At 41.5% G+C, this 25,944-nt stretch overlaps 1 protein-coding gene across 1 annotated transcript; it reads left to right on the top strand.

Moving 5' to 3' along the window:
• Positions 1–5,402: 5,402 nt before the first annotated feature.
• On the top strand, positions 5,403–24,804 carry CUNH3orf33 (chromosome unknown C3orf33 homolog). The gene is made up of 5 exons (XM_046431256.1): positions 5,403–5,548; positions 7,877–7,936; positions 15,139–15,286; positions 19,851–20,011; positions 24,030–24,804. The coding sequence occupies exons 1-5, from the start codon at positions 5,423–5,425 to the stop codon at positions 24,429–24,431; spliced, it is 897 nt and encodes a 298-aa protein (XP_046287212.1). The 5' UTR covers positions 5,403–5,422; the 3' UTR covers positions 24,432–24,804.
• Positions 24,805–25,944: the final 1,140 nt, after the last annotated feature.

Raw genomic sequence — 25,944 nt, 5'->3', positions numbered from 1 at the left:
GAAGAAAGGACACAGTGCTGGATGATGTCCCACAATGCATCTCCTAGCCATTTCCCCTTTTTTGCATGTTGCTGTATACTAAATGATTGAATCATTGTTTCACATAGCAGATGATCAAATTTGTTTTTGCATTTTGGGGAATCATGTTTTCCCAAGTAGTTAGAAGAGTGAGTAAAGCTGTGAAGCACAGGCCCTGCTAAAAATGAAGAAATGCATTATGTTGTGTCCATCTATACCAAAAAATAAATATTAAAAAAAAGAAGAAGAAACAACCTCTTGGGAACATCCCATTCAGATTTCCAAAGTATTTTTTATCATAGTATTAGAGAAAGAAAATAAACTTTAAAATAGTTCCATTATAAGTAGGATCAACATATTTAATAAAAACCATTTTAGTTACAGAAAAGGTGATATTGTATATTGTGGCTACTGGGACTTTTTTAAAACCCATGTTTTTATTAGATAACAAGGCACAATATCCTATTAGAAGATATGAGATGCTATAATACAGCATAGTGTTCTGTTCCATTTCAGTTTATATGCTTGAATTGACAGTGCTAAATTTTTAATGCAATCACTGTTTGATTTGGGACTTCCACTTAATACAAGTAAAAACTGATGTTAGGATGTTCATTTTACTCCACTAATTTGTTAGCAAAGATAGAATAGGCAAAGAGAGCTAATTTTTGTTCCTAGAATTCTGTTCTGGTGGAAGCAGGTTCTATAATAAGGACAGATTAATGTGCAGAACTCTTCCTTAATCAAATAGGAAATTTGTTTAATTATTGGGTTATAAAAGTTGCCTTTAGGAGATCTGTTTGTTTTATTGTAGAGGAGGGGAGTAAACAATATATAAGAGAAAATAGATTTATGTAGCAGACTGAAAACTTATAATAATTATATACACTCTTTAAAAAGTTTTTGCCCAAGTATATAATTAAAGAAATGTTAAAATATTAGCAATGTTAATTTGCACAACTCATGATGTTTTGAATCATTTAGAAAAAGGTTCCTTGGCACACATCTGTAATCCCACTACTTGGGAGACTAAGGCAGGAGGGATCATAAGTTTAAGGCAAGCCTGGGCAACTTAGCAAGACCCTGTCTGTCTCAAAATACAAAATAACAAGGGTAGGAGTGTAACTCAGTGGGTTCAATCCCCAGTATAGTAAAGAAGAAGAAGAAGAAATGTTGAATAGCTTTTTATTGTCAATATAGGCAATACAGGGGCTGGGGATATGGCTCAAGCGGTAGCGCACTCGCCTGGCATGCGTGCGGCCTGGGTTCAATCCTCAGCACCACATACAAACAAAGATGTGTTCGCCGAAAAAACTAAAAAATAAATAAATATTAAAATTCTCTCTCTCTCTCTCTCTCTCTCTCTCTCTCTCTTTAAAAAAAAAATATAGGCAATACAACTTTATAATAATTTTTTTGTAAAAAATAATGATTAACCACAAAGCAGTCTTGGTGACAGGAACAAGGAGAAGGTATCAGTACATTTCATAGGGAATTGTTGTAAGTCTCTTAAAACTTGATACCCTTTTCAGTTACAGTAAATCAATCACTAACAGAATATAAATATTAAAGCTTATTATTATTTTCCTTGAAGTGACCTTAAATGTTGAGAAAGTTTCCTTTTATAGTCATAGTTGTTGAAATAGATATTTATCACATATACCTACAAAATTAGGAAAACATGAAATTAGAATAAAAGTAGATATCTTAAAAAGTTAATTTGACATATTTGTTAAATTTTTATATCTATTGTCCTCAGACATTGTCTTGCAAGAATTAATATAAGGGCTGAGGGTATAGCTCAGAAGTATGGCATTGCCTAGTATGCGCAAGGTTCTGGATTTGATCCTCAGTACCACACACACATCAAAAAAAGAAAAGAAAAGACTCCAAAAAGTAAAATAATATTGAAGGCTGTCATTATTGAAACCTTTATGAAATAGTTGCACCCATGTAGAGTTTGAATGAAATGTGTAGCACAAAACCGTTTGTATTATCATTTTGAGATGATCTAGCATTAGTCTCAGTAATTTTGCATTGTTTTTTAAGTGTATTGAGTATATGTGAAATATTGTTATGTTTGGTTGATTTAATAAAAGACCATGCATTAACCTTTGATATTTATGCAGTATTTTAGTATTTGGAGTAAATTCTCCAGATTTTTTACATGAAGGATTATTTAAATGTTCAAAATGATTGTTCCACAATCAGTCTCTAAAAATAAAACATTAGGGGCTGGGGCTGGGGCTCAGCTGTATAGTGCTTGCCTAGCATGTGCAAGGAGTTGGGTTTGATCCTCTGCACCACGTTAAATAAATAAATAAAAATATTCTGTCCAATTACAACTAAAAAAAAATTTAAAAAAATAAAACATTAATGAAATATGTTTTTATTTGTAAGTAATAGCTAGGTTTACCTTAACATTACTTATGTTAAAATTGCTGTAGATTGGCATTATTTAATTAGGACCAACTACAGTAATTTCAAGTGATATACAGTTAACCATCATTTTTTCCTTTTCTTTTTTTTTCTTATGAAGCCATCCTCAGCTGTTGTTTGTTATCTGTCATTTATAACCTGAGCAAATGGAGGGCAGGTAGATATATGACACTTTCCCTTTAAGAGGAGATGATACATGGGTAATTGGTTTTATGAAGAATTTCACTGAGGTATTTTATTACAAAATCTTTTATTTTTGAAACATTTGTATTTGTATTGGCTCCTTGATTACAATTTTAAAGGAAAGTGTGGAAATGCAGAGAAAATATATTTCTATAGTTAGCTTTCTAAGCAAATTTTAACTTAGGGACCTGTGCCGAAAGAAAGGTCTTTGAAGTTAGATTATGACTGAATAAATAAAACAATCCAGAACGAATTCATTTGCTAGGGCTGCCAAAACAAAATACGATAGACCAGGTGGCTGAAACTATGGAAATTTTTTTTCTGGAGCTGGAAATCCAAGATTATGGTGTCAGTGTCAGCAGGTTGGGTTTCTCCTGAGCCCGCCCCGTGGTTTGGAGAAGACTGCCTTTTCATTGTCCTCACCTTACCCTTCCTCAGTGTGTTCGCATCTCTGGTGGTATCTCTTTTAGAGCCCTACCCTAATTACCCCTTAGAGGCCTTATCTCCATCTACAGGGTGATGGGAGTTGGTACAGGACAATCAACAAGTTCCATGTCAGTCTTGGCAATTTAGTGAGACCCTGTCTCGAAAAAATATAAAAATGCTGTGAGTATAGCTCAGTGGTAGAGTACCCCTGTGTCCAATCCCCAGGACCACAAAAATCATTGAAAAAAAACTAGACCCACACAAATGTAGTCAGTTGGTCTTTGACAAAACAGAAAGACAATACAATGGAGAAAAACCATGCTGGAACATCTGGACAGCCACACGGGAGAAGATTGTAGAACAGTCCTTACACTTCTCACCAAAATTGACTCCAAATGTATCATAAACCCAAATGTGAACACAAAATTATAAAACTCCTAGAATGTAAGAAGTAAACATCTAGATGACCCTGGTTAGGTGATGACTCTTGAGATAAAACTTGAACACAATCCATGAAAGAAATGATTGAAGATATTTTGGTTCAATTGTGCTGCTGTAACAAAATTCTATAGCTGGGGTAATTTATAAACAATAGAAATTTATTTCTCATAGTTCTGGAAATGCAATATCAAGATGCTGACATGCAGGATCTGGTGAAGGCCTTCTTGCTGTATCTTCACATGGTGAAGAGGTCAGTGCTCTGTTTCTGTGGCAGAAAGCAGGTGGGGGAAATCCTTTACTAGGGCTCCTTGGTAGTCAGTCACCAAATGAATTGAAAATCCTTGTCCACATAAAAGATTACAGAGATGTGAAGAGTAGCTTTACTCATAATTGTTAAGACCTGAAAATAATCAAGAGTTCTTGAGTAGATGCAAACATAAACTGGTACAGCCATACAATGGAAAATTATCAGGCGATAAAAAGCATGGAAACGTGTCAGTGTGTGATACCAAGAGTGAACCCTAATATAAACTATGGATGTTGGTAGTGGTGTATAGTTTAATTTGTATTTCCTTGTGGCCAGTAATGTAGATAGGACATTCTATATGGTTATTTGCCATGTGTATATATCCTCTTTAGTGAACTGATCATGTTGTTGTAGGGACAGATAAGGCATGGCACCAAAGATAGCAGGAAACAGTTTTATTTGGCTGCAGCCAGGTTCAGAGGGCACAGCTTTTACTGTAATCAATCCCCTGAACCCCAAGTTCAGGTAATTTCAGAATTTTATACCCAGCATGTAAGGGGAGGGTCTCAGAAGTTCACAGTCAGCAGAAGTTCACATAAAGCAGCTTTTTCTTTCACTGTTCTGGGAAAGTTGTCCTTGAAGGGACAACACCTGAGAAGGGGAGAGCTTCTTCTCTCCTTTCTTTCCTCCCCCTGCAAGCTGTTACCATGGAGCCCAATTGGTAACTTCTCTTATCTCAGAAATGTAGACATCTTTGTGAGGCTCCAGCTCAAGGCCAGAGGCCTTGTTTACACATTTCTGTACATACAAACTACTATACTGGATGCATGTTTGTGAAAAACTAGTAAGGGGTGTCCAGCACCTGGAGTACTGATTTCTTCCAGGCTAGCAGCCAAGTAAAATAGGGCAACATGAAAATAGGAAGTTTATCTATATTTAACTCTTTTGTAGAGACTCTTTTGTTGACAGTCCTAAAATCAGCCATGGTGAAGATTTCTGGAGAAGCCCAGTTAAGATTTTCTGTGGAGAAAGGGGGTGCCACTACAAGGGCTTTTGCTCTTACTCTAATTGCATTTTTGCTGTTTTACTATTGGACATAGAGTGCTTTCAATATTCTAAATGAGTCCTTTATTAGAAATGTGGTTTGCCTATATTTATGGTATGTGTATATATGTATATGTATGTATGTGTGTATATATATATATTTATATATATATACACACACACACATTTTCTTTTAATTATGCCACTTATGAGGGTCTTTCACAGAGCTAAAGTTTTAAATTTTGGTGACACCTAATTTTTCAGTTTTCCTTTTATGGATGGGTTTGTCATGTCAAGCACAATTCAAATACAAGAAATATGTATGTGGTTATATTGGGGGGCTGTGGAAGGAATTAAGTGCTTCAACTTCCTTTCCTGCCGGCACCTGCGGAAACCAGCGGTAGGTTTAACTGAAGTCACAAATTGTCACCTCTGCTGGGCGTCAGGAATGCTTGCTCACCCCTGTCCCCAGGGCCTGGGAAAATGCGGACCCTGCTCCAGGCTTGTGAGGAGCGTTCCGCCCGCGCGCGCCCCCAGCCGCCGCCCAGGAGCACCTTGGCCCCAGAGGGACCCGCCCGCGCGCGCCCCCTGCCGCGGCCCAGGAGCACAGCGAGCGGCAGCGACATGGCGGGGCAGTCCGCGGGTGTCGCATCACAGCCGCCTGAGCCGCCTGAGCCGCCCGACGCAGCGGCGCCCAACGCGGTGGCGCGGGTCTCTCAATGGGCGGACAACCACCTGCGCCTAGTCCAGGTGCCGCGGCGCGGTCGGGAGCGCGGGGCCTGCGTGGGGAAGTCGGGCGCGGGGAGGGCTGGGCTGGTACGCGATTTGGCTGGGGACTGGGGACGGGGACGCGGGCAGCCACAGCCACCGGGCCTGGAGCGATGGCCGCCGAGCTGGGGAGGCCAGGGCGCCCCGCGATTCCTGCATAGCGCCTCCTCCCCGCCCTCTGCTGCCCGGGAGCGCGCTCAGGCTGGCGCGCAGAGGGGGCGGGGGCTGCGCAGCCGGCGGCTGAGGCCTGGCCGGGGTCCTCCCAGCTCTGGCCACCGTCCCTCCGAGCTCTGGTCGCCACCCTGGGCCGCGCGCGCCGCAGAGTGGGGGAATCACGGCCTTTTTGTGGTTTTTCTTTTTCATATAATATAATATAATATAATATATATATGAAAAATATATTTTTGATAAACCTTTATTTTTTAAATTCATTTAAACGCGGTGCTGAGAGTGGAACCCGGTGCCTCATCACACATGCCAGGCAGGTGTGCTGCCGCTCAGCCCCAGTCCCGGCCCCGGGCCTTTCTGTGATTTTTCTTATAGATATGGAGTATAGTTTCTCAAACGCTGTAACTATTCACCTATTACTTTTTCTCCAAAGAATAGAACTTTCTAAATCACCACACACACACACACACACACACACACACACTTTTTATTTTTAGTTATCGTAGTTGGTCTGTTTGTCGCTCCGTTTACGATTCTGCAGGTGTCCCACATCTGTGCGGATGGGACCTGACCCTCTGGCCTTGAAAGACACCCTGGAGCAAGTGATAAAAGCCACAGAAGAGTCCTGGGGCCTGACGTTTGGGGAGAGAAAAGTGGTCAGGAGAGGCTGAGGAGGAGGAGCGGTGGGGATAGGAACCCAGATAAACTAGGCTGCCCAAGGAAGGGAAGGAATGAGAGCTGGTTTTAGAAGGAATGATTAACTTAAAAATTCTGGGGAGAAGTTGAATGATTGAGCTTTAGGATGGCTGCCCAGCCAGGCAGCGTGGGCCATGTCTGTCTACAGTCCTGGGGCAGCCCAGTGCTCAGACTGCCACTTATTAAGTGCTAGATAAATGTACTTAGCCTCCGTGAGTGGATCTGATATATGTCAATCCATGAGGCCTTGCCTCTTGCGGTTCAGTGGGAATAGATGCGTGATTATTTCAAATTAAAAATTGGCCTCAGGGATGGGATGGGAGAGAGGCTCAGTGATCACGTGTGTGCTTAGCATGTGCAAGGTCCTGGGCTGCACGCACACAGATTGCCTCAGAACTATTGAGTTAGCACATAGGTTAAGTTAGTCCAAACTGTCCCCTGTGAATATTTTTATTCTCTTTTACTATGCACCTAGTTATTGAAAAAACAGTATGTTAGACTCTCACTCTTTTTGAGGCAGTCTATATTCCTATTTTTTTTTATTAAAATTTTTTTTTATTATTAGTTGTTCAAAACATTACAAAGCTCTTGACATATCATATTTCATACATTTGATTCACGCGGATTATGAACTTCCATTTTTACCCCATATACAAATTGCAGATTCACATGGGCTACACATCCACTTTTTTACATACTGCCATACTAGTGTATGTTTCATTCTGCTGCCTTTCCTATCCTCTACTATCCCCCCTCCCCTCCCCTCCCCTCCCCTCCCCTCCCATCTTCTCTCTCTACCCCATCTACTGTAATTCATTTCTCTCGTTTTTTTTTTTTCCTTTTCCCCTCATCCCGGGCTGGGGATGTGGCTCAAGTGGTAGCGCGCTCACCTATTTTTTTTTTTATATTGAAGTCCTTTAGATCTACTTCAGTTTAAATGAATCAATTTAAAAGCGTTACTGGGCTAGGGTTGTAGCTCAGTGGTAGAGTGCTTGCCTAGCATGTGTGAGGCACTGGGTTCAATCCTCAGCACCATATAAAAATAAATAAAGGTCTTAAAAATGAAAAAAAAAAGCATCACTAAGTTTTCCCTATCATTTACCCACATGTCTTTGTCAAGATGCTGTATTTTAATGTCTCAGTGTTAAGGTTTTCCTACCAAATAGTTAAATTCTCACATGAATGCAAGGTTATGCTCACAATGGTGGGCATAGAACAGAAGTATTAGACCCTTCATGATTCCAGGAATTGATGGGTGAAGTAATACTATCAAGTTACCATGCGAGCTGCAAAAAGACGGAGAGTAAGGGTGGACAGAGTTTTGGGAAGAAATGGGCCATCACTGGGAGGATGTGCATTATTTGCACAGTTTTCCCTCTTAATTAGCACCTTCACTATTGTGACTGAGAATTACTGAGAATTAATCATTAAATCTCTTTTCCATAGAACATCAGCACTGGAATGGCCATAGCTGGAATAATATTATTTGTTAGAAGTGTTCGACTGGTGAGTTGAAAAATGAAAAAAAGACAATAGGCGATTTATTCTCACTTTAAATAGTTTTTATCTCAAGTGGTGTATCGTTTTGTTACTTGTATTGGAAGCTTTTAAATAGTATTTTACAACAGTGGGCAAATTTTAAGATCTTGGTGTAAAAGTAATATGCACAGGATTTTACAGAAAGCAACTGTAGCCTGCATTTCCTTAATCACTTCTCTTGCACTTACATATGAATCTGAGCCAGGTATGGCAGCACACACCTGTAATCCCAGCGGCTTGGGAGGCTGAGGCCAGAGGATAGCAAGTTTAAGACCAACCTCAGCAACTTAGCAAGGCCCTAAGCAACTTAGTGAGACCCTGTCTCAAAATAAAAAATAAAAATGTCTGGGGATGTGGCTCACTGATAGAGCATTCAATCTCCCCAACCAAAAAAAAAAAAAAAAAAAAAGAGAGAGAGAGAGAAAAAAGGATTAGTTTGTTAAAATGTTATAATTACTAAATTTGCATTCCAGACACTGTGAAATATCTTAAAAAGCATTTTCTACAGTTTAATTATGTCCCTTGGCATATTTAAACTGTAGAAAATAATTCATGCTTTCAGATCTTTTTTTTTTTTAATTTTGTTGACAGGGGTGCTGGGGTTGTGGCTCAGTGGTAGAGCTCTTGCCTAGCATGCACGAGGCACTGGATTTGATCCTCAGCACCCAATAAATGTAAAATAAAGATATTGTGTCCACCTAAAACTAAAAAATTAAATATTTTTTTAAAATTTTTGTTGTCATTTTGGCCCTTTTGACCATGCTTTAATCATAGACATGGTGGAAATCCATTTGATCATTTGTATTGGTCAACCTTTCATCACTGTGACCTAAGTTAATTTTGGCTCATGGTTTCAGAGGTTCAGTTCATGGTAGGTTACCACCATTGCTCTGGGCCCAAGGTGAGGCATACCATCATGGTGAAAGGACTTGGTGGAGGAGTGCTAATCTGTTCATGGTAGCTGGGAAGCAGAGAGTGGGGGAAGGGACCACAGGGAAGCCCCTAGTGACCTACGTCCTCCAGCCATACCCCACGTGCCTACAGTCACCACCCAGACAGTTCATTCAAACTAGGATGGACTGATTAGGTTACAGCTCTCACAATCTAAGTCCAGATTGACAAGTATATTTTTTTCAGTTTTTTTTTTTTAATTGTGGTAAGATAATTTATATCTTAATCACTTCTAAATGCACAGAAAGTTCAGGGGTATTAAGTACCTTCGTATTGTGTGTGATCATCATCACTTCTTTAGAACTTCTTCATCTTGCAAAACCGAAACTCTATACCCATAAAACAATAGCTCCCCTTCCCCTGGCCCCCAACCCCTGGCGACCATCATCCTCTTTCTATTTATGATTTTACTAATCTAGGACCTCTTATAAGTGGAACCAGACTGTTTGGGGGGTTTCTTTTTCTTTTAGATTGTCTTAATTTACTGAGCATTATGTTCTCTGTCTTCATCCATATCGTAGCATGTATTAAAATTTTTTAAGACTTCTCATCTTCTGTGGTATATGTGTGTACCACATTCCTCTGTTGATGGGCACCGGATTGCTGCAACATTTTAGCTATTGTGATTAATGCTGCTTTGACCAACAATGTACAAATATCTCTTTGAGATCCTGCTTTCAATTCTTTTGGGTCTGTACACCGAAGTGAATTTGCTGGATCATATGTCAATTGTATTTTTAATTTTTGGAGGAACTGCCATTCTGTTTCCTGTAGTGGCTGCGTTATTTTACGTCCCCACCAGCTGTGCATGAGGGTTTCCATTCCTGTACAGTCTCATCAATACTTGTTATTTTCTGCTGTTTGGATAGGAGCTGATCAAATGGGTACCAGTGATTTTTTTTTTTTTTTACTGTGGTTTTGATTTTCATTTGCATTTCCCTGGTGATATTTGCATTTCCCTAGTGTTGTTGAACATGTTTTCATGGGTTTTTTGGCTTTCATATATCTTCTTTCAGAAGTGTTTATGCTTTTTGCCCATTTTTTAATCCAGTTGCTTGGTTTTTGTTGTTGAGTTTTAGGAGTTTTACATATTTTCTGAATATTCATCCCTTACTTGGTATTTGATTTGCAAATATTCCCTTCCCTTCTGTAGACTGTTTTTTCACTCTTGACAGCATCCATCCAGGGGAGTTTTAAATTTTTCATGAAATCTGGTCTGTTTTTTCCTGTATCGCCTGTGCCTTTGGAGTCACATCTGAGATAAATCATTGCCAATTCAATGTCACTAACCTTTTTGTCCTATATTTTGTTTTAAGAGTTTTGAAGTTTTAGGTGTTCTATTTCGATCTTTAATCCATTTTAATTAATTTTTGTAGGTGGACTAAGAAAAAAGAAAATAGACTCGAATGACTAAGGTCAAATGAAAGTGGGTATATTACTACCAATTCTACAGAAATAAGGACTATAAGAGAGTACTGTGGAGCTGGGGATGTGGCTCAGTAGTAGAGTGCTTGCATAGCATGCACAGGGCCCTGGGTTCAATCCCAAAAAATCACACACACACGCACACACACAAAATAGAGTAATATGATACATCAAATTGGGTAATGTACATGAAATGAATAAATTCCTAGAAACTCAAAGACTGAATCATGAAGAAATAGAAAATCCGAATAGACCTATATAGTAAGGTTAAATGAGTAATCACAAATCTCCCAAGAAAGAAAAGCACTGTTCTTGTTGGCTTCACTGTTGAATTCTAGCAGACATTTAAAGAACTAAGCAAACCTTCTCAAACTTTTCCCCAGAATTCAAGAGGATAAATACTTGTTAACCAGTCTTTGAAGCTAGCATTCCGCTGATCCAAAAGCCAAAGAAAAAAACCACAGACCAATATTCCTTGTGAACCTTATGCAAAAATATCCTGAACTGAATGCTAGCAAACCAACTCCTACCTTATACTAAAAGGATTATGCATCCTAACCAAGTGGGATTTATTCCTGGAATGTAAAGATGGTTCAACATACAAAGATCAGTCAACATAATACACCACATTAGTTGACTGTGAGGGAAAAAAATAGGTGAAAAAGCACCCAACAGCTAGGAATAGAAAACGTAAAAGCCACACCATGAACATCATACACAGTGGTAAAAGACCAAGAGCTTTTCCTCTTAGATCAGGAACAGGGCAAGGAGGCCCACTGTCGCTACTTCTATTTGGCATATTTCTTTTCCTTGCCTGATTGCTGTGGCTAGAACTTCCAACGTTTTGTGTACATAGTTTCATTTAATGCTGATGATGGTCCTGTGAACAAGGTAGTCTTGTACTTGGTACCCAGGTAGATGAGGAGCTGCATGGATACTTAGAGAAGATCATCCCTCATAGCTGGATTTCAAGTGTGTGTCTTCTTGAATTTGAAACCCTTGCATTTTCTTTCTGTGGGAAGCTTCCAGCTTTCTCCATTTGTCCTCAGGACATCTCCTTCAGTGTCTGAAGCTCAGACACCGCATTTCCTTTCTGCCTTTTCAGGAGACTGGCAGTGTTTATCACAGGTTCAGGACTCATTTCCTTTCAAGGTGTCCTCCCGTGTCATGTGTCCCTGTACTTTGGGTCTTTTCCTTTTAGCCCCTTACCATGGATCCTTTACCTAAGCTTGAGCCTGGTTGTATCTTGCTCGATGCTGTTCCCTGGCTGTTTGGTGTAGGGCGTGTCCCAGCAGCTCAGCCTTGAGCTTCCTCCTGCTGCAGGATCCAGAGGAGCAGAGGCCTAGGGTCTTTCTCACGTGGAAGGTGAGCTCCTTGAGAGCAGGAACACAGAGCCTCGTTTCTCTTCCCTCCCTCTGCTCCTCTGTGAGTTCTAAAGTCCAAACCTGAGGCTTGTTTGATTGTAGTCCTATGTCCTGTAGCAGCGACCCCTCAGAGTTGAGAGGCAGGTTCTTGAAGATGTCTTTAAGGCCTCTCTGCCCCTTTCTTGTGCTCCCTGGGCAAGATGCTCTTGGTTCTCTACTGATGTGGCTTCTGGCTCTTTTCCCTCCCCTTTGGCCTTGTTCTGGTCTGTCAAAGCCTTGACCAGAGGGCTGATTTAGGGAATTCATTCTGTCTTCTCTTGTTCTGGGTCCTATTTCTAATGATGGTGCCCCAGGTTGAAAGTCTTTATTTTGGAAGAAGGGAGTGGGTTGCACATTTTTTTTTTTTATGTTTTCTATTTTGCCATCTTTATCACACTTCCTCATTTTGAGTTCACAGTTCCTAAAACCTCCAAAGCTTTTTTACATTTTCTGCTATAAATTAATCCTTGCTCCTTCTTCATTAGTTGCAGGGCAGACATTCATATTTTGGGCCATTCTGGTTGCTGAGAGCCCTCTGAACACTTACTGGGCCTCTGGTGTTACGTCCCTGCCATCCTGATGCTGGGTCCTGATGCTGGGTCCTGATGAGGCACTCAGGTGGTTGGTGGCTGTATCAGACTGGAGAGGACCCTCGTCAGAGTTCCACAGCTTGTTTCCCGAGTGCTCCTGCCCATTGCAGTCCCTGAGTGATGTCCCATCCTGAGAGCTGTCTGATGTGGTGACATCTGACCCACCATGGTGTCCCCCATTTTCATGTCATAGGCAACCGTGTCAGGAGACCCAGACTCTGGTTTGATTTAATACTTTCCCTCTTATTTATATTCTGCATATTCCACCTTCTCAAGTGAATATTGACAGTAGATCTAGAATCTGTTTCCTCCCTGCTTCTTTTTTTTTTTAAATTGATTTTATTTTTTTAAATACACAACAGCAGAATGCATTACAATTTTTTTTTTGCTTTTTAAAGATAGTTTATTTTAATTTTTATTATTGGTTGTTCAAAACATTACAAAGCTCTTGATATATCATATTTCATACATTTGATTCAAGTGGGTTATGAACTCCCATTTTTACCCCGTATACAGATTGCAGAATCACATCGGTTACACATCCACTGTTTTACATATTGCCATACTTGCACTAAAAAATGACAAAATCATGGAATTTGCAGGGAAATGGATGGCATTAGAGCAGATTATGCTAAGTGAAGCTAGCCAATCATTACAATTCTTAATACACATATAGAGCACAATTTTTCATAAAGAATGTTTCTTTCATAAAGAATGTTCACGCCAATTCATGTCTTCATACATGTACTTTTTTGCATTACAATTCTTATTACACATATACAGCACAATTTTTCATATCTCTGGTTGTATATAAACTATGTTGACACCCAATTTGTGTCTTCATACATGTACTTTGGATAACAATGTCCATCACATTCCACCATCCTTGCTAACCCCCTCTCTCTTCCCTTTCCCTCCCACCCCTCTGCCTCCCACCTCTCTGCCCTATCTAGAATTCGTCTATTCCTCCGATGCTCCCCCTCCCTACCCCACTATGAGTCAGCCTCCTTATATCAGAGAAAACATTCGGCATTTTTTTGGGGGGAGGGGATTGGCTAACTTCACTTAGCATTATCTTTTCCAACGCCATCCATTTACCTGCAAATTTTATAACATTCATTTATGTTTGATCTAGATTCACCACTTAGTAATGTTTTTCCACAGCTGTTCTCTCTCCCTCTGCAAAACCATTTGGAAACAAGTGTGGCTGTACCCAGGACCTCTTCTCAATGTACTTCCTAACAACAAGGATGCTCTCCTGTGTGCACATTGACGTCATCACTTTTCGTACATTTAACATTCTTGTCATGATATTTTCTAAAATACAGTTCATACTCTGATTTTCTCAAAAAGTCCTTAATTATTGCATTGTCCAAATCCAAAATTTGGTAAAGAATCATACATGTGGGCTGGAAGTATAGCTTAGTTGGTAGAGTGCTTGCCTTGCATGCACAAACCCTGGGTTCAATCTCCAGTAACACCAAAAAAAAGAATCATACATTGTAACCAATTCTGTCTCATTAGTCTCTGATTCTAGAATATTACTCCCCCTTGCTTTTCTTTCAGTTTTTGTCTCATGATACTGACGTTTTGGAGTTCATGCTTGTTGTCTTGTAGAATGTCTGATGTTCTGGATTTGTCTGTTTCCTTATTAAATTCAATGTATATACTTTGGTGGTGGTGTGTACTTTCTGTTTTATTGCATCAAGATTCATAATGCCAGTTCACCCTATAATATTATGACCTAATAAAACTAGCAGTAATCTCTTAGTATCCAGTACCTAGTCCAGCACATATCCAGATTTCCTTAATTGTCACATGGTGTCTTTTTAAAATAGATGATCTAGCCAAGAATGGTAGCACATGCCTGTAATCCGAGCAACTCAGGAGGCTGATGCAGGATGATCGAAAGTTCAAGGGCAGCCTCGGCAACTTAATGAGGCTTTCAGCAACTGAGTCCCTACCTCAAAACAAAAAATAAAAAGGGTTAGGGATGTGGCTCAGTGATTAAGTGCCACTGATACCTAGTACCCAAAATAAGTTCCTCGTACCAAAAATAAAATAAAAATGGATGTCTGTCCAAATCAGAATCCCAAGGTTCCATATATTGTATTTATTGTATTTCTTAAGTCTCTTTTGTTTATAACACACACACACACGCACATGCACGCATAACCCCTATTCCCTCAAGCCATTGGTTTGGTAGGCAAACACCTAATTTATCTGTCACAATGCTCCACACTCTGGACTTCTCTGCCGCATTATTCTTATTTTTCAAAGACATTGGCTCTGCTTCACCGTCTTAGGAAGCTGGGTTCTAACATATCCTTCTGTCAGGCGAGGTCCCTAACTAGTCATGATGGTGAATGAGGCTTTTACATCGGGAATGTAGAAGTGTCCACCACCCCAGACTTCCCCTTGGTGGTAGGGATGGAGGTAGATTCCTAATGTTGGCCTTTTTTTCCTTTTAAAACAAAAAACAAAAAACTTTGGCTTTTAAGTGAGAAGTGTTGTTGGTTAAGGGTCTTGTATAATTTAATTTGACATAGCCGTGTTTAGGTTTTAGGGGTAATGTCTCATATACAGTAGTTTGAAAGAGAAAAATAGTGAACAGGGAGTTCTGATGTTTCTTTGCACACTTTTAATTAAATCATGCCTCAGTATTAATATGAAATTAAGAACTAAATTTAAATTTTTCAATATGTCTTCTTGTTAAATATTTAAATGGTAATTTCACACTTTTGAATTTTAAATTAAAATGATAATAAAAAATTGTGTTTTTCTCTTTCTAAATCAACAGACATCAAAGTTTACACACTCTTCAGATATCCCAGTAGAATTTATAAGAAAGCATGTTAAACTCCGAGGACGATTACACCGGATAACTGAGGATGGTTTAGAAATTGAACATATTCCTATTACTTTGCCTCTCATATCTTCATGGAGAAGTAAGTAAGATGCAAGAACAAACCAAATAATTATTGCAGTTATTACTATTATGTGAAATAACTAGGTGGTATTTAGAAAATAGCAAAAAATGTCATTTTAGTTCCTATTATCCTCCGTGGCCCATGAGAGAACGTCCAAACCCTGGCCTGAGGTGAGGAACTCTTTCTTTGGCTCCAGGTTTCCTTCTTCTCTTCCTTCTCTTTTTATGAACTCCACAGTCTTTCAGGGACTGGGCTCTTCACTCCACATGTGCTGGCCATCTGCTGGGTCTGGGCTGAGTTCTATACATGCCCAGGAAGCAAACCTGGCCGCCCAGCCTTGGTGCTCTGGGTGCTGGTGGTCCTGGTGGAAGACAGTGGATGACAGGAAAGGCTGTCCTAGGCCCTGTGAAGGAACGGAACAGGTCCTGGGGGCCGTGGGGACAGGGGCAGCTATAGGACAGAGGAGACAAGAAGGCCCCCTGAGGAGGAGCACTGAAGAACCTGAGGGATGCCACCAGGGCAGAGGGCATCAGCTTGAAGTTTTGATAAGGTGCCTGACCTGGCTGAGGCACAGGGAGGAGGGAGTGAGAGGAACCAGGGGGGCCTTTGGGGTGGGCATGAGCCAGGTCCCTGTGCACCTTTGGGAAACCGTTTTAACTCCCTGTGGAGCTGTCCTCTATTGGAGCTGGCCTCTACCGTGTTTGCTATGACAAATGCAATATGACACTCACCTTTTCCTGTAGTTATTATGGGATGAGGTTTATGTACCACTGAACTATAAGCCCCTGATGGGCAGAACCTTCTCCTATTATCTTGATATTCAGGCACTAGAAAAAGACTATTAGAGAGAACTGGTAAAATTTGTCAAGTGAATTAATTTAGTTCTACTTAAAGATCTTAGTACTATTTTAATTTCATGAAGAAAAATGTTTTCTTTTTTACTTAAACTCTGTTGTTGAGGTTCAGCTAGGGGAATAAGATGAATTATTTGCCCTGAACATACCTCACACCTCAGTTCTTTCAGTGAGCCAGAGGAAATGTGCACAGCTGGAGGGGGTCTTGCCTGAAGGAGGCCCAAAGGTTCTCAGCTCTGAGCAAGGCTCCTGTGTCCCCAGGCAGTGCCGTGCAGTTCTGGAACAGCCTGGCTCTGGGAACCAGGCCCCTTCCCTTTGTTTGCCTGCCTGTGCCGGGCCTGACAGCAGGGGTGACGTTCATGCCAGGATCCGTCGTGGCCTTGCAGGGGCATAAGTGCTCAGTGTTGTCAGTGGGTCTTACACAAATCATAGTGTGTCTCTGTGACTCAGTGCACAGAACCAGAACGTTAGAGATTAAAGGGGCCTGGGAAACCCCAATGCCCAACTGATTTCCTCCCTATGTGTTTTTAGTATTTTCTGTGGAGACTGGCATCAGTCACCTTCCCACACTGCAAGGGGATGTAGCCGAGTGGCAGAGCACCTGTCTGCCTGCTCCAAGCTGAGTTCCACCCCACACAGGGGTGTGTGTGTGTGTGTGTGTGTGTGTGTGTGTAAGACCTGCCCCATGGCCTAACCTCCTCCCACCAGACCCCCCGCTCTTAAAGGCTGCCACCTCCTGATAGCAGCAAGCTAGAGGCCTTTGGGGATCTTCCATTCCCAACCTGAAGCAAAATTAAATGTCCTGCATAACAGCCATCTAGCTAATAATGGATGAAATAAGCCAGAAAACATTTTCAGTGGCTCTGTCCAGAGGTCCGGGTGTAGCCAGTACAAATTAAGGAAACAGACACATGTGTTCCACCTCCCAATAGATGCCAACCACCTGTCTCTTATGGTAACACTAATTCCTGTTTGGGGGACCGACGTATATTGCTTGCTCAAATAAGAAAGATCATTTTGCATTTTCAGAAGTGAAACCTAGTTACGTATAAGTTGGTGTTGGAACTAGGAAGTTCCAACACATTTTGAATATGAGACACTGGAGCATCTTCTTCTTCCTCTAAAGCTGGGCTGTGGCCCCATGGTTGAGTGTTTGCTGCTTTCCCTGCTTGTTCTGTGTGGCCTGTGTGGTAGAAATGGGCTGTGGACATGTTGTGAGGATGCGACCCAGGCCCTGATCCTGAGGCCGTTGTCCCAGGTTTGGTTCCAGTGCAGAGGTGCCTGGCCTGGGGGACACACCCTGCCTTTGTTCCTAGTTATGGTTTCCACCTCTGCCCAACAGGGACTTAGAAGACGGCCAGGACCCCTTCCTCACGACTCTTCTGTCCCCCATTGCTGTGATCTTTTCCTTGATGTATGTGAATGAGGAGGAGCAAACACATACTCAGCTTCAAATCTTTGAAGCAAAGCAGAAGGGAGGCTTCCAGGGAATGAAAGGACCCAGCGGGAGGGAGGGAGGGAGGAAAAGAGAGGGAGAAGGGCAGTGGGACCCAAGTATGGTCTGGGCATGGATGAAGTCGTCATAACAAAACCCAGTATGCTGTGCAGTTGACATGCGCTAATAATTAGAACTTTAACAAACAAATATATAATATTTCACAAACTGAACCCTTTGGGATGCTTGGTCCCTCCAGCAGATATTTAGTGCTTGCCTCCTTTCCTGTGTGGCCTCAGTATGCAATGGGCAGCCTCCTCCCATGATCACAAAACCTGCAGTGCTGTAAGGAAACTATCCACAGCTTCTCTTAGCATTGGTGTTTTTTTTAAAAAAAAAAATTGACATGAGTACATGACACCAAGGTGAGACTCCTGTCTTGTCAAGTTGTTGTCATGGATTCATTTATACTATTATAACTGTGTAGCAGTTGTACACAGTTGTTGTATAACTGTGAGATTATTTACAACAAATCCATTTTTACATCATGTGCTGTTTTTCCAGAAATTAAAAATATTTAATCACAAAGCTTCCTACCCATCTCTGGAAGCAGAAGTGCGGAGACTCCTTGGTGGCAGCCTCCCCTTGGTCTTTCCTTTACTTGACATACTTCCTGCTCCTTCCCTGTTTCTGTGTTCGCTCCCAAGACCTGGTCCCACCTTCAACCTGCTCAGTGGCCTCAGCATCTTCTTGTCATCCCACCCAGTACGCACTGGGCTTTTTAAAAAATGCTTGCAGAAAAGATTTGTTGAAGGGCTGAGAAGATGGAAGGGTTCACATCACAAAAACAAAACTCAAAAGTAATGGATTAGAAATCATAGACTTGTAAAAGTAACGCTTGCTTTTCCAAAAAAACTCCAATGTCTTGGTGGAACCGTACTGTGGGTCTGTCTTACCTAATGCATAGATTTGCTTCTGGAAGATTTCTTGTTCAGTTCTTATTGACCACTTCATATTTTAAATGCTCAACAGGGAATTTCCTTGTTCGAGGGAACTCAGTGACCTTTACCAAGGGAGGACTTAGGCATGAAGACTCAAGGTCTAGTTGGAATTTGAGTCAGACCATTCACTTCCTGCTCTGGTCTCACATTGTGGGGTCTTTTACAGGAAGGTGGCTGGTGGTGGTGGCTTCTGAGGGGGTTGGAGGAGACCTCGGAGTGTTTAGGCTTCTCTTGCTCATTGGGTGCCATCTCATCTTTCATTGCATGTTCTACTTTAATTTAATTGTTATATTTACCGTATCACAGGCTTTTGCAAAGGGTACATTCTCTTTCCTACACCTTTTGATGTTTCTCTAGCTGAAACCCAAGGTGACAGTTTTAAGATGCCCATGTTTGAAGGAGAATGTATGTCCAGTGTCACATAACAGGGTTCTTCTTGAATGCAAATAGTATTTTTCCCCTAGAAATTAGATGAGCAGAACTTTCTACTTTCAATCACTTTATAAGTGATCTATAAATGTTAAATATATAATTTCTTCTTTTTTTTAAAGACACTAAATTTTTTAAAATTCCTTTTTGGAAAATTACAAACTTTTTTCTTAAAATAAAATTCTAAGCAGGGCATGGTGGTGCATGCCTGTATTTCCAGCACTGGGGAGGCTGTGTCAGTAGGGTCTTGAGCCCAGAGCTGGAGGCCAGCCAGGGCAACAGTGAGAACCTGTCATCTAAAAATAAATAAATAACAGATAAATACATTTTGTTATTAAAGTTAAATCGGTTAAAAGTTTATGAAGGGTTTGGATAAATAGATCTTCATACTGAATATAAATTGACAAAATTCTGATTGGAAGTCAGTTTTGCAAAATATGAAAAGGTTATAATAATGTTGATACAGATCAGTACTCCAGCCCTTGTAGCTAAACCCTTATCAATGATGAAGCTGTTTTTACAGTGCTGGGGTAGCAGCAGCCTGTGTTACTGAACGCATGCCCTTATCTAGCTTTATGTGCATATCTGTAGAAATGCCTCCAGAAGGTTGAAGAAGATGGTTAAGTGGTTTAAATCTCCTCCTACCCTGGAGCTTTCTGGAATGGTTTTTAAAATTCCTCCATCTGTTATACATTTGTATTGTTCTGAAAGAAAACTTGAACATAAAACTAGGTGAACCTGAAATTAGAGTATTTATAGATAGGACAGTGTTTGGAGTTTCTCTGGGGGTGGGGCAGACAGCTGTGGGACTTGCTTTTGCAGCCCTGTTCCTAACCCTACTCTCCTCTTCCTGGCCTGCTCAGAGGAGCCCCAGGGCCTCTTGCTGGTGAGGCTGGCGGGAGTGGCGCTCACGGAGCCCGGGAGGCTGTGGCTGCAAGAGGAATTGCTGCCTTCCCAGCTGCTGTGGTTCCAGTTGCTTGGGAGGGAGGACGAGACACTCTTCTGCTACCTCTTAGTAAATAAGGTAAGAAGTATGAGCAGTAACTAGCAATCTTCTGTGCTTATTATCCATATGTAAGTAATTAACTGTTACTTTCAATATGAACGGGACTCAGCATTTTGGTTTTTTGAGCTGTTGTGAATAGTGACCACACATCGAGTGCCAGCTGTTTCACATATAAATGTTACCAATGTTTGTTATGTGTCTGTTTTATGTTCGTTATTGAAAAAATGGAAATTTATTTCTAAAGGCACCCTTTGAATCATTAGTGACATTGGCCTTGGTAATTGAGAGTATTTACACCTTCGCAGATGTGCAGTGCCTCAGGTCACCATGCTGAGTGGCCGGTGTCACAGCTGGGGGACATGCGGTGCTTCTGCAGGCCAGCACTGCTCAGTCTGGTCCAGTTCCCTGCCTTGTCGAGCGGTGGAAACTCAGAAGCTGCACAAGTGAAAACGCTGTCATCTGGGGCCTTAGGAATTGCAGTTTGGAAACACAGCCTTGGTCAGCTCTGAGTCAGCCTTCGAAGAAGGAAGGGAAAAATGGGGGCTTATGTTGAGCCGGCAGAGCTGATTTATTACAAGAGAGTAAAAATTCTGTCCTGAGGAAGCTACTCTTGAGTTGAGGACAGGTGCTGTGTGACAGGAACTGTGCGGCCATGGAGGACGAGATGTGTGTGCTTCGCACAGGGTCTGTGACATGGGTCCAGTGGCTGCTCATGGGCAGGCTGCCTCTGGCACAGCCTGAGTGTGTTCCGGTGCCCTCAGGTTCCCTGGCTGCAGCTGAGTCCCGTGGAGGCCCTGCCTCTGTGGCCCCCAGACTCCAGGGAGTCTTTCAGCCTGGTGTCTCTCGTGGTTTTCACAGTTGGTGGAGATGTCATGTACCCTGTCTTTTGACACTAGAGCCAAGCATTTTAAGTCCTGTTTCTGGCCCGAGGCCAGTCCTCTAAAGAGCTCCTCAGAGCTTTCTCACCAGTGTAACAGGTCGTAGCCTTGTGGGAAGGGGGTCCTGGAGCCTCCTCTCTGCCGAACCCCTGTCCAGGGTCTGTGACATGCTTTTTCTTTTTTTTTGGCGAGGGGTGGGGGGCAGTTGCAGGATACTGGGGATTGAACTCAGGGTCACTCGACCACTGAGCCACTATTTTGTACTTTAATCAGAGAGAGGGTCTCATTGAGTTGCTTAGGACCTCACTTTTGCTAAGGCCAGCTTTGAATTGGCAATCCTCTTGCCTCAGCCTCCCAAACTGCTGGGATTACAGTCGTGTACCACCGCGCCCCACACATGCTTTCTTTTGATGGGCAAAGCTAGCTATTACTCCTTGGTCACTTCAGTGACATTCAGCTGTTAAATTATAATTATGATTGTATAATTTAAAAAGAAAATTATAATTATGAAGACTGTAACTACCACGGAGTCCTTTAAAATAAAAAAGTCCAGTTTCCCCAATACCCTGATAAATTGTTTTTCTGCAGTTAAGTTTCCTTGTGCTGAGAATGGAAACCGAGGAACTGGCCCCAAGGCCTGGGCAGCACAGCAAGGCGGGACCTGGAACTGTGACCTGCCCTGGGCCAGCTCTGCCTAGCTCAGCACGCAGGTGCACTTCCTGTCTCATGTCCTGCTGTATCCTCCCCTCTTCTACCACTGCCCATGTCTCTGGGCCCCCTGAAGATGCAGATCTGATCCGTCTCCCTCCCCTGGTCTCTGCCTCTCCAGCTTCAGTTGAGTTGCGAGCAGCGCAGCTTTGGATTCCAGGAACAGCGACGCAGAAAAAAGTTTATGGCTTAATATTTTTTAAAAAACAGAAACAAAATTGTACTCAAACTGATTTCTGACTGTTTTCAGAGCCTGCCCTTGTGGGTGTTCACTGGAGAGAGAGTGTGGGAAAACGAAGTGGGAGAAGTGCAGTGGCAGGGGGAAGAGCAGGGTGTCTTAGTTTTAAAGGCTAAGTTGGTAGAATGCTTGCCTCGCATGTACAAGGTCCTGAGTTCAATCCCCAACACCACAAAAAAATAAAAACATTAATTTCACTGGTTAGTTATATCATATAAATATGTATTTAACATATTTAAAAAATAAATAAAGTCCTTTATCATATAACATAATGTGACATTGTTAATGTGACATTGTTAAGGCAAGATTGCAATAAATCAAGTCTGTGTTAAACCAGGATACGGAAACTTTATTCACCAGTTGGCGGTTTGGATCCACCAGCTGGTGGGCCAAGGGGTAGGCTGCAAGTCTACTCCCTTTGACCCCCTCCTGGGGTTTGAGTACACCTTTTATAGTTCAAAACCATGTTAAAGCATAAGTGGCTGTTGCTATGATTCAAAACTATAAACAAACGTCATGTGATCTAAAATCATAAGCAGAAAAGAATGGGCCAAAACGTCCCTAGTTGTGTACAAGTATAGAATGGTTACTAAACTCTAGACAATCAACCTCTGACAGGGTACATTGTCCAAGAAAAATGGGAATTGAAGAGAGAACACTTTCACATTGTAAAAGAATTGCCATTTTGTGTTGCCAAACATGCCATGCTAAGCAACAGTTGATGGGTACAGAGGCACGGCTTTCCCTGGGAGAAGCATTTCTTCTGTACGAAGAGTCTCAGAGCAAAATGGATTCTGTTCTGTCATTGCCCATATGGCCTGGCCCATAACAATATGTCAAACAAGAACAAGGAAATAAAGTCAGAGGAAAAGGATTATGATTTTAAACCCGGTGTGGTGGTGCATGCCTATAATCCCAGATACTCAGGCTGAGGCAGGAGGATCAAAGACTAGCCTCAGCAATTTGGGGAGACTTGCTTCCAAATTAAAAAATTTTTAAATGGCTGCTGGGCGCTGTGATGCACACCTGTAATCCCAGCAGCTTGGGAGGCTAAGGCAGGAGAATCACAAGTTCAAAGCCAGCCTCAGCAAAAGTGAGGTGCTAAGCAACTCAGTGAGACCCTCTCTAAATAAAGTACAAGGAAAAAAGACTGGGGATGTGGCTCAGTGGTCAAGTGCCCCTGAGTTCAATCCTGGTAACCTCCCCAAAAAGTATAAACAAAAATAAAAAAAGCTGAGGATGTAGCTCAGTGGTAAGCACCCTTGGGTTCTATCCCCAGTAGGACTAAATAAATGAATGGATGAAAATATTACTTTATTTCTTTATATGGTCTTATAAAATGTTTCCTGGTTTAAAATCTGGAGTTTTCACATTTTTAGAACTTAATTGTGGGGGCTGGGATTGTGGCTCAGCAGTAGAGCGCTTGCTTAGCACAGGTGGGGCGGGACCCAGGTTCCATCCTCAGTACCACATTAAAAAAAAAAAAAGGCATTGTGCTATGTCCATCTACACCTAAAAAATAAATATTTTTTTAAAAAAGAACTTAGTTGTGAATTACTTGTCTAATGGTAAGATTATTTTATTAGATTAAAATCCCACAAGGACTATAAAAATTGCTAAACAGGATCTCTTTCATATGATGAATTACTGGGGAGGAAATCCATTTATCTAGTTTCTTTAGGAAAACATCCCCAATTCTTTCTTATTTTTTATTTTGAAATAGGTTCTCACATTAAGTTTCTAAGGCTGGCTTTGAACTTGTGATTCTCCTGCCTCAGTCTCCTAAGCAGCTGGAATTTCAGGCATGCACCACGGAGCCTGGACTGTTTTTAATTTCTTTAGTTTCTTTTGCTTGCTTTCATCGAGACTCCTGCTTCCTGCCCCACCGTCCCATAAACAGCACCACTAAGCTAAGAAAGTATGTTCTATGCCTGGCTGCTGCTGCACCTCTTTGGGTTAGAGACCAAGGAGTTGTGAAATCCATCTTATATAGGAAGTACCTTGACTTTGAGCAAGGTTTTCTTCTGTATAATTCTCAAATTTAGTAGTAGCTATTTTAAGTTCTTGACCCTTTTGTTAGACAGTTTGGCTTTTTTTTTTTTTTTCCTAGAGGACTAAAATTGATGAATGACTGATTTTAAGGTAAATCTGATGTTATGGGATAATAATAATTTTATTAAATAATTGTAAATTTTTTTTTTTTTAATTCAAGGGTAGATATTTTAGTGTGAATCTGAATGAAGAGATTTTGAGAAGAGGCCTGGGCAAAACTGTTCTTGTGAAAGGGCTAAATCATGACACTAACACCTATTGGAAAATTCACAGAAACTTACTTAAAGCCGAATTAACAGCCTTAAGAAAAGGAGTAGGAATATGGAAGGAAGAATCTGAAAAAGAAAGTTACTTGGAAAAATTCAAAGACTCCTGGAGAAAAATATGGAAAAAAGACAGTTACTTGGAAACAACTGGAGCAGATTTCAACCTGAAAAAAGACAGTTATTATGACAAATTCAGAAGAACTTATGAAATGTGGAAGGACAGCATGAGCAACCACTCCTTCGTGCTGAAAATCAGAGAACTTCTTAGTTGCTTACACTTTCGTAGAAAAGGGTGAAACAAATACGCAGGAGATCCAGAGGCAATCTCTGAAGACTAAGTTGTAAATATGTGCCCCTCTTTGAGTTGAATGAAAATTTCCCCAGATGATCAAAGTTGTGTCTGTTGGCATTTAAACATTAAAACAATTGCTGTTGTAAGTATAATATCAAATTTGATTTAAATAAGTTTTGATTAATATGCTGTAGGAAAAACAAAACAGTAAAAGGTTACCAACGTGAAGGATGTACATAATGCTTGAAAAGTAAGAAAAGGTTAACTACGGGCTGTTGGGTTGTTTTGGGCAGGCATACTTAATTTTTGTTGAAAGGATATTTGCTTCCTTTTCCAGTTTTATCAACTTTCATCATATAATAAAGGAATTCTTCCCACCTGTGTCCAAGGCTGCTTTCCTCCCAGCTGCTTTCTAACTATGAATCTGGGGCAGTGCCAGGACAGGTCACAGAGACCACCCTGTTGTTTGAAGCGGGAGGGGACATCCTGGAGGGGACATCCGGAGGAGGATAACAAGAAACCAGGTGCTGAATGCAAAGAACCAGATGCCTCTGGACACTTTGGGTTCCTGAAGCTGAGGTACTTAACTGCCCTGTTTCCCCCAAGTTGCCACCCCCCACTTTTTTTTCTTTATCTTAGTAAATTATATCTGGGCCTCACTTTGACCCATCCTTAATTCCTTTATGCAAGGATATCAAGGACTCTCACAGCTTCAGTTGGGGTTCACTTCCCTCCTGAGGACCTCCTTGGGATGCCTGTCCCAGGGACGGTGACATGGACACCTTCTTGAAGGCATGTGATCTCTGGGTGGCCAGACCCAGCTGGCTGGCAGCCATTGCCAGGGCCGAGGACGTCGCCTTTTGGCTTCATTTCTGAACTGTAGCCTGGCTTGTCTGAAGGACCGAGGGCAAGATGAACAGGTGACTGCAGAGAAGGTGGCTCTTTGATACAGGACATGGTCATAATGTAGCCATTTGAAAAAGTGAAAAAGCCCCTTTGAGGCCAAATTTTTTACCAAAGCTTAGGTTTTTTCCTTTCTCAAAGAGAGGATTTACTACTTCTTAGGCCTTTTGGGATTCAAAACATATAACCCAAAATACATCACATTGGTGTACTCGGTATTTTAAGCCAAAGGAATTGAGAGAACTGCAGAAACAAGAAGGTCACTCTGGGACCATCTCCCACCTTTCTTCCCCGAAAGGGACCATAAAAGAGTTCTCTAAGCTGCCTTCCCTGAGTTAGGGATGGTTCTGCCCTGGAATCACAGGCCCAGAAGAGTTTGCACTAATAGTCCTTGCTTAGCCGCATTGATTACCACAGGTCATACCCCTCTGCCCTGCAGATGCACATCCTCATGACTGTCCACACAATGTGCCCTTCTTCTGGGCCCCATGGGCTTCTGTATCCGCAAGCTCCTGTGGGACATGTACGTTAAATCTGTCATGCTTTTCATCTCTCTTGTCCTGGCAGGTGTCAGCCATGGACCCTATAAAGGGCAAGGAGAAGATCACTTTTTG

The sequence above is a fragment of the Marmota monax genome, unplaced genomic scaffold (genome assembly GCF_021218885.2).
Source record: "Marmota monax isolate L192 unplaced genomic scaffold, Marmota_monax_Labrador192_F-V1.1 WCK01_AAM20220418_F8-fsc00022, whole genome shotgun sequence".
Taxonomy (NCBI): domain Eukaryota; kingdom Metazoa; phylum Chordata; class Mammalia; order Rodentia; family Sciuridae; genus Marmota; species Marmota monax.
The sequence above is the reverse complement of the archived record's forward strand: the minus strand, read 5'-3'. Positions and strand labels throughout refer to the sequence as shown.